This window comes from Castor canadensis, chromosome 11 (assembly GCF_047511655.1).
Source record: "Castor canadensis chromosome 11, mCasCan1.hap1v2, whole genome shotgun sequence".
Taxonomy (NCBI): domain Eukaryota; kingdom Metazoa; phylum Chordata; class Mammalia; order Rodentia; family Castoridae; genus Castor; species Castor canadensis.
Window position 1 is genome coordinate 36,102,820 of NC_133396.1, and position 12,594 is coordinate 36,115,413.

At 39.7% G+C, this 12,594-nt stretch overlaps 1 protein-coding gene across 13 annotated transcripts in view; it reads right to left on the minus strand.

The window, feature by feature from the left end:
- Window positions 1-12,594, minus strand: part of Bcas3 (BCAS3 microtubule associated cell migration factor) — a 502,679-nt gene that overhangs the window by 419,635 nt on the left and 70,450 nt on the right. For all 13 annotated transcript variants that reach the window (XM_074046239.1, XM_074046241.1, XM_074046245.1 and 10 more), the window contains exon 7: window positions 9,563-9,635. In XM_074046239.1, the coding sequence (XP_073902340.1) occupies window positions 9,563-9,635 (73 nt within the window). The remainder of the gene's footprint in view (window positions 1-9,562; window positions 9,636-12,594) is intronic.

Consider the following 12,594-nt stretch of genomic DNA (forward strand, 5'->3'; position numbering starts at 1 on the left):
GGCCATTACCAGATACTAAACACCAAGCATGTCTTCATCTTCATCTTGTAATTGCCAGCCGGAAGAAGAGTAAGAAATGAATTACCCACTTTGTGGTATTGTGTTGTAGTAGGAGCAAAATAGGGTAATAGCATTCTCTGACACAAAATCTTACAGAGCTGAACACGAGATTCTGAGAGCTGTTGATGGCACATTATAGCCTATCTTAAGCTTTCAGCTCTCTCACTTTTTTTTTTTTAAATAAAGGTTTTTTTTTTTTTTCATTTTTCTTTTATTATTCATATGTGCATACAAGGCTTGGTTCATTTCTCCCCCCTGCCCCCACCCCGTCCCTTACCACCCACTCCTCCCCCTTCCTTCCCCCCCCTCAATACCCAGCAGAAAATATTTTGCCCTTATTTCTAATTTTGTTGTAGAGAGAGTAGAAGCAATAATAGGAAGGAACAAGGGTTTTTGCTGGTTGAGATAAGGATAGCTATACAGGGCATTGACTCACATTGATTTCCTGTTCAGCTCTCTCACTTAATGAATACAAAAAATGAGCCAGGTGTGGTGGCATGAGCCTGTAGTCTCATCTACACAGAGGCTGAGGAAGAAGGATGAGTACAGAAGTTGAAGGCCAGCCTAGGCAACACAGCAATATTTCACTTCAAAAAAATAAAAAAGTTGTGATGTGTATACACTGGAAAAATGTGCATAATGTTGACATATGAATGTGGCCACAAACTTCAAGTATCTTCCAAATACAGCAAGTATCAAGGGAAACAAATGAAACCATCCCTGAATAACTAACTTTGAATATCTGGTGGAGGGAGATACACTGACCTAGAACCCGAACTGAGCAGGGACTACGTGGAAAACACAGGGAAATGGTCCAACTTGTGACAAAGCCTAAAATAAAACATTTTGTATTTTCTCCCAGAATAAAAAAGGTTCTTACCCTAAGTAGGAATAGGCTGAGAAAAAGACTGAGACCTGTTGGAGTAAAGCCTTGGCTAACATGTAATCAAAAGGAATGGGTAAGAGTATATGCAAGATACGAAATACTGGCGAAGGAGGCCAGGCACGGTGGCTCTCTCCTGTAATCCCAGCTACTCCTGGGGTGGAGATTGGGAGGATTGTACTTTAAGGCTAGCCCAGGCAAAAAGTTAGCAAGACCCCATCTTGACCAATAAATCAGATGTGATGGTATACCTCTCTGAACCCAACTATGCAGGAGACTACAGGTAGAAGGATCAGTCTAAGGCCAAAAATAAGTAATGCAAATAGGGTTAGGGTGTGACTCAACTGATGGAGCACCTGCCTAGAAAACAAAAGACCTGAGGTCAAATGCCAGGCCACCCAAAAAAAAAAAAAAAAAAAAAAAAACAAAAAAGATGAGAAGTATTAGACAAAATTAAGTTTAAAATCCTGAAAATTCAAGGTGTTTCTGAGGATGCAGAAGAACTAGAAATTTCATTTTGTCAAAAATGTACAAAATCCATAGTAAAAAAAAGTTGGTAGGGCTGGGGGCATGGCTCCATGGTAGACTGCCAGTCTAGAAAACAGATCACTGTAATCTGGGGAAAGGAGCTGCAATGGATCAGGTGGATGAAACAGAGAGATAGGAGGAAGCATTGAGGGTGACAGATATGTTTATTCCTTTGTTTATGCTGATGGTTCACAGGTGTATGCATGGCAAACATATTAAATTGTACATATTATTTATTCATTCATTACACCAGGAGAAGCTTTGGTCTTTGTGGGTCAGTTTAACAACTTAGCTCAGGCTTAAAAGCATGCTTCTCCTGATCCTTGTCCATTTTCTCTTTCATCCATATGCACCAGTCTCAATGTTTCTTTACACCCCCATTCCATTAAGGTAGGTTTCCTTATATTTAAATAAGATCTTTTCTTTACTAGTATAATTTACTAGTATTAATATTTCTTGTTAAATATGCTAATTTTATATTGGAATTATTGTCAAACCTATTTGCCAGTTTTAGTGTGAAATTTTACAATAATGTATGCTGCTCTGTGCACCCCCCCCCCACAATCTACATGTCATTTTCTGTAACCTGCTCCTTGCTTTCAGAGATGCTATATAGACTGCATCAAAGGTTTCCCTGAACCTCCCAAATGAAGCCCAAGCTTCTGGCTGTGTTCACCCCAAGTAAGCATGAGGAGAAATGCAAAATGTTTGGAACACCTTTACTGCCCTTGTTGTCAGGCTATATAGAAGAGCTGAATCCTTCAATCAGAGATGCTAGCAACACCCTTCATGTGGCTCTCTCTGCCCGCTCAGCTAATGGCTCTCTCCCCTTACTTACTAATAATTACATTTCAGCTTCCACATATTCTCTTAATCTCTCCTCAAATTATCCAATTTGAGAATGTTATCTAATTCCAGTCAGGACCCTAACAGACACATATTCAAGAATGCATACATCATATTATAGCAAATAAAGCAGTTCTTTAAAAAATGAAAGCAATATTCCTTCTTTTTGGTCACCAACATACAATCACATTGATAGGCCATTTTAGTATACCACTTAGATGTGTCCATAATTCAAGAACTATATTTTTAAAAACATAAATACATAATAACCCATGGTTACAATTATACACAATAGCACATATATCATCTTACATTAGCAGGCCAACCCAACCACCTACTGAGATCTAGCCACTGTATATTTTAAAATTATATTAAGTGAAAGTCAAATGCATAACATGCTGGTTGTAATCCCAGCTACTCAGAAGGTAGATATGGGAGACTGAAGTTCTAGGTCTGCACAGACAATAAATATGGGTGTGGTGGTGTGCATCTGTAATTCAGACTATATCCAAAACATAACTAAAGAAGCAAAAAAGGACTGGGCGTGTGGCTCAAGTGGTATACTGTCTGCCTAGCAAGCATGAGACCCTGAGTTCAAAACCCAGGACTACCAAAAAAATTTTAAAAGGCATTTTATGATATGGTATACTAACTGTATTTATGAAATGTCTTCACCGTAATGTGCAGTTAATGATATCTCTACTAAATTTTATTATTTTATGTTACTCTTGCTTTATATTAAAGACTGGCTTCCAGGAAATTTGCCTCTGTATCTGTATCTTAGTGATTCAACAGAGTATTTCCTCAAATATGCTGCCTCAGTAATAGCTGTTGCTTTTGCCAAAAGATCTGCACATCCATCCATTTTCAATTCCTCCCAGAATGTTCTTTGCTCTATATGCTTTTATGGCTCAACACATTCATGAATACTCTAAGGATGACCTTAAGCTGAAAGAGCCACTGATCCTAAGAGAGTCAAGTGCCGATTAGATAATATCCATCAACAGTGCTGCTGGGCACAGGCAACACCTGACAAGGCAAGCTTGCTATATACCATTGCTAAGTCCCACACCAATGACACTAACAGTTGTTTCAGATGGTCATGGCTGAAAGGGGCAAACTGATCATTCTCCAGCTTCTATTCAACTATAGCATTCTAATCCACATTAGAAGTCCTTCTTACTCTTCTAGATCTATTGTGATATTTCTCATTCACTAATGTCCAGGTTATGTTGCTTCTCCACCATGAGGCCTTATGTCATTAACCCATGCACACTCATCTTTCCCCTCTCTGAATTCCTACTATACATCATTATTTTGTACCTATTTTTGCATATGTTGTGCAGTCAATATCTGTATATCATTGGAGAAAGGAATTTGCTTTTGAATTATTTTCCCATACCTGACATATAGTGCTCCATACACAGTAAATTCTCAAAAGCCTACTTCTATCCCAAAATTCACTTGAATTTTGCCTCAGTCCATGAAGTCAATCCATAGCCTCAAGAAGCAATAATCAAGACAGCACTATCTAAAGATGTGACATCAACAAAATAGTCCTCCCTTTTCCAAAGTTCCATGACCTAAAATGCATACAGTGAGCTGAAAGAATGTAGCAGAGACTGCTAGTCACAAGAATATCCATTTGAATATTATCCTTACTAGCAAAGCTAAAATTATTTGCCAATTTTCCATGCAGCTAACAATTCAAGTTAAGGAGATGAAGTCACTGAACAGATAGCGCTTGGAGATGATAAGACAAAGAGGTTACATTTTAAAAATGCCGAGGATTCCAAGATGGAGGCTAGAGGTAGGAAGCAGAAAGCGAGCCTCCTATAGTGAAATCTTGGAGAGACACTGGAGACACACTTTGCAGGCATAGTCACCGAGAAAAGGCATAACTTTGACTCCTCCACACCTCCAGCCAGCGCAGAGAATCTCCACCTCACGTTAAACGGAGAACCGAGGAGGCCCCCGGGGCCGCCAGTGGCCGGCGCCCATACGGCTTGGGAAGACGCGGACCAGGTGAGCTTCGCGGTACCGCGGTTCCCCCACAGACAAGCCTGGGCCAGAGCAGCATAGCCCCCTGGACAGACTGACCTCCACCCGGGAAAAAAAGAGAAACTGAGTACTAAGCAATAAGAACAGTTAATACACGCTGGAAAGAGGTTGGGGCGCCCTGAGCGCTGAAGATTGGGGGAAGGGAACCCTTCCCGGGACTGTAAATAAACGAGCCGGGCGGACGGAGAGGCTCTGGCGGGAGCGGGGCGCTCCAGCAACCAGGAGTGGGGACGCTTGTGAGAGGAGGGAAGACCCACTTCCCACGTGAACTGTAAATAAACACGCAGGCCTGACAACGCGGGGCAGTGTCGCCTTTCCCAGTGCTTGGAAAGGGGAAAGCCTGTAGCAGAGGCTCCCACACAGGAGAACTCTGAGCAAACAAAGCCTGTGGGACCAGGTGAGCGCTAGCTCACCCCAGAGATCTGCATAAATAACGCCGCCAGCTACAGGCTGAGAGCAGCAGGCAGGCGAGCCACAGTTGCAGATACCACTCTCAGAACTGCGTCCAGACGCTTTTTTTTCTTTTTCTCCCTACCTTTGATGAGAGAACAACCGAATTACACCTGCAAGCCGAAAAACTTACTGAAACTGTATTGCATTTGAACTGGGGACACTTGGTGGGGCTTTTTTTTTTTTTCTTCTTCTTCTGTGTGTGTGTGTGAGTGTAGTTTTGTTCTACTTTATGCATCCCCTTTGATGAGATAACTACAGAACAACATCTGAGGCACCAACTCCAGGACTGGAGATTGAGACGGACACCCAAATTATTAAGACTGAAACTGCACTGCATATAAACTTGGAAGTTTTTTGGTTTTTTTTTTTTAATTTTCTATTTTCCATTTTATTTTAATTCATTTTTATATATAGATATTACTTTCATTTACTTATTTTTTATTTTTTTATCTTTGATTTTCAATCCTCTCTCTGTCTCTCTAATGTCTGTTCAGCTTACTGTCGATTAGTACACTAACACTCCCTGTTTATACCTTTGAAGCTCTCTTGTCTGATACCTTGTTCTGCTTTCTCCCTCTGGTCTGTATATTTGTTTTCCCCTTTTCTTTAACTTCTTGCTTTCCATCTCAGCTCACTCTTCCAATCTAAATATTACCATTGTTATTATTACAAGCTAGAAAATACTTAATTGCACACAGTACAGGGACAGTAACAACACCAAGGACAATGACAGGAAGACAGAAAAAACAGGGAAACCAGTTTCCCCACAGCAAAAAATTAGTACAGGAACCAGAGGGGAATGAAGAGAACAGAAACTCAGATCCAGACTCCAACAAAATGAAGATAAACTATGCCAAAGGACCCAATGAAGCCCACAAGAATAATTTAAAAGAAGACATACTGCAGGTACTCAATGAGAATTTTATAGAGATGATACTGGATAGGGTCAACCAAAATGTACAGGAGACACTCAAGAAATTCCAAGACAACAAAAATAGAGAATTTGAAAAAACAAAAGAAGAAATAAAGGAAACCATAGAAGCACTGCATAAACACCAAAGTGAAACAGAGAACACGATAATAAACAGATAAATGAACTCAGGACAAAAATAGACAACATTAAAGAGGAAACCAGCCAGGATATGGAAAACCTCAGAAAAAAGAACGAAACAGAACTGCAAAACAAAACGGAAAGCCAATCCAGCAGAATAGAAGAAACAGAAGACAGAATCTCAGAACTTGAAGATGAAATGGTAATTAAAGGAAAAACCGAAGAACTATTAATTAAACAACTCAAGAACTGTGAAAAGAAAATGCAAGAACTCACTGACTCCATCAAAAGACCAAACTTGAGAATCATGGGCATCGAAGAAGGAGAAGAGGTGCAAGCGAAGGGAATGCGTAATATATTCAACAAAATAATAACGGAAAATTTCCAGCATTATACTTAGCGGAGAAAAATTAAAACCATTCCCTCTAAAATCAGGAACCAGACAAGGATGCCTACTATCTCCACTCCTATTCAACATAGTACTGGAATTCCTAGCCAGAGCAATTAGGCAAGAAGAAGGAATAAAAGGAATACAAATAGGTAAAGAAACTGTCAAAATATCCCTATTTGCAGATGACATGATCCTATACCTTAAAGACCCAAAAAACTCTACTCAGAAGCTTCTAGACATCATCAATAGCTATAGCAAGGTAGCAGGATATAAAATCAACATAGAAAAATCATTAGCATTTCTATACACTAACAATGAGCAAACTGAAAAAGAATGTATGAAAACAATTCCATTTACAAAAGCCTCAAACAAAATCAAATACCTAGGTGTAAACCTAACAAAAGATGTGAATGACCTCTGCAAGGAAAACTATACACTTCTGAAGAAACAGATTGAGGAAGACTATAGAAAGTGGAGAGATCTCCCATGCTCATGGATTGGTAGAATCAACAGAGTAAAAATGTCGACACTCCCCAAAGTAATCTACATGTTTAATGCAATTCCCATCAAAATTCCAATGACATTCATTAAAGAGATTGAAAAATCTACTGTGAAATTGATATGGAAACACAAGAGGCCACGAATAGCCAAGGCAATACTCAGTCAAAAGAACAATGCAGGAGGTATCACAATACCTGACTTCAAACTATATTACAAAGCAATAACAATAAAAACAGCATGGTACTGGCACAAAAACAGACATGAAGACCAGTGGAACAGAATAGAGGATCCAGATATGAAGCCACACAACTATGAGCAACTTATCTTTGACAAAGGAACTAAAAATATACGATGGAGAAATAGCAGCCTCTTCAACAAAAACTGCTGGGAAAACTGGTTAGCAGTCTGCAAAAAACTGAAACTAGATCCATGTATATCACCCTATACCAAGATTAACTCAAAATGGATCAAGGACCTTAATATCAGACCCCAAACTCTTAAGTTGATACAAGAAAGAGTAGGAAATACTCTGGAGTTAGTAGGTATAGGTAAGAACTTTCTCAATGAAACCCCAGCAGCACAGCAACTAAGAGATAGCATAGATAAATGGGACCTCATAAAACTAAAAAGCTTCTGTTCATCAAAAGAAGTGGTCTCTAAACTGAAGAGAATACCCACAGAGTGGGAGAAAATATTTGCCAACTATACATCAGACAAAGGACTGATAACCAGAATATACAGGGAACTTAAAAAACTAAATTCTCCCAAAACTAATGAACCAATAAAGAAATGGGCACATGAACTAAACAGAACTTTTGAGAAAGAAGAAATTCAAATGGCCAGAAAACACATGAAAAAATGCTCACCATCTCTAGCAATAAAGGAAATGCAAATAAAACCACGCTAAGATTCCACCTCACCCCTGTTAGAATAGCCATCATCAGCAACACCACCAACAACAGGTGTTGGCGAGGATGCGGGGAAAAAGGAACCCTCTTACACTGTTGGTGGGAATGTAGACTAGTACAACCACTCTGGAAAAAAGTTTGGAGGCTACTTAAAAAGCTGGACATCGATCTACCATTTGATCCAGCAATACCACTCTTGGGGATATACCCAAAAGACTGTTACTCCAGAGGCACCTGCACATCCATGTTTATTGTGGCACTATTCACAATAGCCAAGTTATGGAAACAGCCAAGATGCCCCACCACTGACGAATGGATTAAGAAAATGTGGTATCTATACACAATGGAATTTTATGCAGCCATGAAGAAAAACAAAATGTTATCATTCGCTGGTAAATGGAATTGGAGAACATCATTCTGAGTGAAGTTAGCCTGGCTCAAAAAACCAAAAATTGTATGTTCTCCCTCATATGTGGACATTAGATCAAGGGCAAACACAACAAGGGGATTGGACTTTGAGCACATGATAAAAGCGAGAGCACACAAGGGAGGGGTGAGGATAGGTAAGACACCTAAAAAACTAGCTAGCATTTGTTGCCCTTAACGCAGAGAAACTAAAGTAGATACCTTAAAGCAACTGAGGCCAATAGGAAAAGGGGAACAGGTACTAGAGAAAAGGTGAGATCAAAAAGAATTAACCTAGAAGGTAACACCCACGCACAGGAAATCAATGTGAGTCAATGCCCTGTATAGCTATCCTTATCTCAACCAGCAAAAACCCTTGTTCCTTCCTATTATTGCTTCTACTCTCTCTACAACAAAATTAGAAATAAGGGCAAAATAGTTTCTGCTGGGTATTGGGGGGGGAGAGGGAGGGGGCGGAGTGGGTGGTAAGGGAGGGGGTGGGGGCAGGGGGGAGAAATGAACCAAGCCTTGTATGCACATATGAATAATAAAAGAAAAATGAAAAAAAATGCCAAGGCTAGAAAGATCCTAGGTCTCTAATGACATCATAGAACCATTTCACAATCACTGGACTGCCTATCCAAGACTTCTACTTACATTTTTGTAGGCCACTACACTTATTAGGAGATAACACAATTCCTAACTGGAATTATGCAGGAAGAATAAAAATCACCAAAAACCTGATACCTAATTCATTATAAGGCAGTGGGAAGAATATTATTATGATTAAATAAGTGGACAAAGTAGAGAAAAACATCAAACTTCTAAACCAAATGCAATGTGTCTTCTTAGTCCATAGCCTGCTCATTGTTACAAATGTAGCCAGCATGAAATTAAGCACATGCATGCTTAGGCTTGAATCTACAGCTCCACTGGGTAAATTCAGTACCTCAGTTTTTCTAATCTATCAACTAGTAAGAATAAGAACAGTATTGTTTTTCACAGTATTGCACTAAAGAATAAAAGAAAATTCATCTAATACCTTTAGAACAGCCTCAGTACATATACATATTAACTACTGTTAATAATTTTATTATATATTGAAAATATCATTATTACTACCATCTAATACTAACTTCTGATCCAATGCAAAAATAAGCATCATAAAAGTTACTATATTAGGAAAAGAACTAAAAATGACTCTTCTCAATGATGGTAACCTTCGTTTCATGACTATATTGTGATCAATTACTGGCTTTCTTTTGCCTCCAGCTGCACTTGAAAAAAATAATGAGCAAGGAAATAAACCATGTAGTGACTGAGTTACAGAAAATACTAAATATGTTTTAATTCCTTTTTCTTCTGGGCACAGTCTTTGTTTGCAAAGATTTTTAAGGCATCAATTTTTATCTTCTAGAACAGTAATACAAATTTTCAATAGATGAATCAATGAATTTTTTTTTTAATTTCCTTACCCTGAAGATCCAGTGCTCTTACAAACACCAAGCAGGGGTCGTTTTTCAGCAAAGTTATCACACTTTTGAGCACCTGTTAAGAAGCATGAAACAAAATGTAAATATTGAGAAATATTCTTACATACTTCCATTATTCTGTGCTTTCAAAAAAAATGTACAACAGGTGCTGGAGTTGTTTAATAACTAGTAGATCACTTAACTAGCATGTGCGAGACTCTGGGTTCAAGCACCAGCACAACATTTGTGTGTGATTATACATTATGGGTACATAGACAGAGGTGTATATATATACATATATTTTTATATATGTGTATATATATATCATATAGATTCACAGAAGAAATACAATCATTGTAAACTGATATAATTTATACACTTGACTAAGTAAAAAGCGGAAAGCTAAATTCTGCAAACAGTAAAGACAAAGAATTAACATTTTAAAAATATTTTAAATTAACACCAATTTCAATCTTACCTACATTCTTCAACTAAATACCTAAAACTATTATGACTTGATATCCAAAAGTAAATAAAATGACAAAATTATAGGCCATTCTCACACACATAAATGCAAAAATCTTTTTTTTTAATTTATTTATTTTATTTATTTATTTTCTATTCATATGTGCATACAATGTTTGGGTCATTTCTTCCCCCTCCCCCAACCCCCTCCCTTACCACCCACCCCGCCCCCTCCTTCTCCCCCCCCACCCCATTGATACCCGGCAGAAACTATTTTGCCCTTATCTCTAATTTTGTTGAAGAGAATGCAAAAATCTTAAAAAAAATTAGTACATTGAATGGAAAGTTAAAAAAAACAATTAAATATCATCAATTCATTAGATTAACCCACTATTTCATCTTATGAACATTTCATCAAAGAAGAAAAAGTATTCAATTAAATTCTATGCCTATTCACGAAAAGAACAAATGAATGCAACAAAAATAAGCATGAGGCTGAGTTCAAATACCAGCATGGTGGCAGGAAGGCAGGGAGGGAAAAGAGATATTAATGAGTGCTATAATAAAACAAAGGAAAACCGGAGTTGAGGAATGTTACCTGGAGACCAGAGGAGGATCACCTTGCCCCAGAGGTTAAAACAGCCAATGAAATAACATGTGATTACATATGGGACAAGCTGTTACCCCCCATTTCTGTAACCTGCTCTAAATAGTATACAAGAAAAGCCCCCTTTGTTCTTGGTGCTCAGCCTTTGGACATAAGTCCACTGAGTTGCTACGGTTTGTTTAATAAACTTGCTTCCTGAAAGCTTTGGTGTCCTCTCAATCTCTCTCTGAGCCTTCCTGCAACATTTCTGGGGGCTCATCTGGGAATTCTCCAATCACCTCCTGGTCACCAGCTCAATGTCCCCAGCCCGCTGGGAGGGCTGACCCTACCAGGCTCCATGAGACTGTGTTGATCCTGGGTGGGGGGAGCCTCTCTCCCAGCAAGTGGAGGACGTGAGTTCCGGATGCACAAAGAAACCTAGAAAGGTTTGGGAACTGACCTGGGAGCCCCACTCATCAAACTGGTAAGAACCTGAGTTCAAATTCAGGTCTGCCTCAGTAGGCAGAAGGGGATTCTGATCAACTCTCAATAAAAGGCACCTGAGTAATGCCTTTTTGGAGGCGAAACCCTGTCTTTCAATTCAGGGAGTGGAGTAGAAGTACTGTGCTGTGTGAGTGTGCGTGAAAGTGTGAGCCTGAGATGTAGCCTGATGATGAAGCAAGTTTGGAGTCCTGATCTGCCAGTCTGTGGCAAACACATATGGTCTAAGGTGAGCCCTAACAGGGCCTCTGGTCTGGGGCTTATACGGACTCATTATAGCCAAGAAATGCCTAAATCCCAGCAAGGGGAGCTGCCAGAGATGGACTAAATGAGTGGTGTTATTCATTTTCCCATGTGTGCTGAAGAGAAACACCCCTTACCCCCTCTCCACAGCCCTCATCCCTTCTGTTTTTGTCTCTGTCTAGACATCTGGCAAACAACAGTGAGAATTACAGGCTGTTCTCTGCCTCACTGGGCACCAGATCCCCAGGGACAGAGACGCCCCGTGTTCTTGGGTAGTTCATACATCAGGGAAGTTTGGGAAATACTGATAAGGAAGGGTGGTAATGTTTAACAATATTTAACAGAGTACTCTTGATACAGTAGTTCAAACAACTGGAAGCTACAAAACTTACTTGCCGATATTGCTAAAGAAATCATGATGAAAACTATTGTAAGACTACTTGCAAACAGGACGCCAGTGCTCACGCCTGTAATCCTAGCTACTCAGGAGGCAGAGATCAGGACAATCTCTGTTAAAAGCCAGCAAGTAGTTCTTGAGACCCTATCTTGAAAAATCCCATCACAAAAAAGAGCTGGCAGAGTGGCTCAAATGGTGACAGTGTCTGCTTAGCAAGCAAGTTCAAAACCCCAGTGTTGTCCCACCTAGAACTTTAAAAGGGGATTTAATGGAGATTACAGGGTCAGACTGACTCTTAGCAAGCACAGGACCTTCAGTGAAATAGACTGACCTGCTTTTAGTGTAGCATGGCCCTCATAGGGGTCATTAGATGAGGTCATAGTCAATAGTTTTTGAAGTGGTTGTAGGGAAGTCTGAAACACCCCTACCTGATTCCTTATATTGCTACTGGCAGGATATGGTCCGCAGTCAGCCCACATGGCTAAAGCCCCACCTAGAGAAAGCTCGTAAAGTTATGGTAGCCAGGGTGGCAGCAGCTTCCAAGTATAGGGAAAAATGTAAAAAGCCAGAGAAACCCATATTAGTGGGGGGACCCTTAGAGTCCCCAACCCCCTTATGTGCCACTGTACAGATTAGAGAATTTCTAGGAGCTGCAGCTTTCTGCCAGATCTGCATCCCCAATTACGCTCTCTTGGAAAACTACTTTATGAAGCCACAAAAGGGGGAGAGCAGGAACTCATGGTATGGCAAGAGATACAAAAAAGGCCTTTAAAAAACAATTAAGAGGGCACTCACAAACACCCCTGCTCTGGGCTTGCCGGATGTGATAAAGCCTTCTTCCTA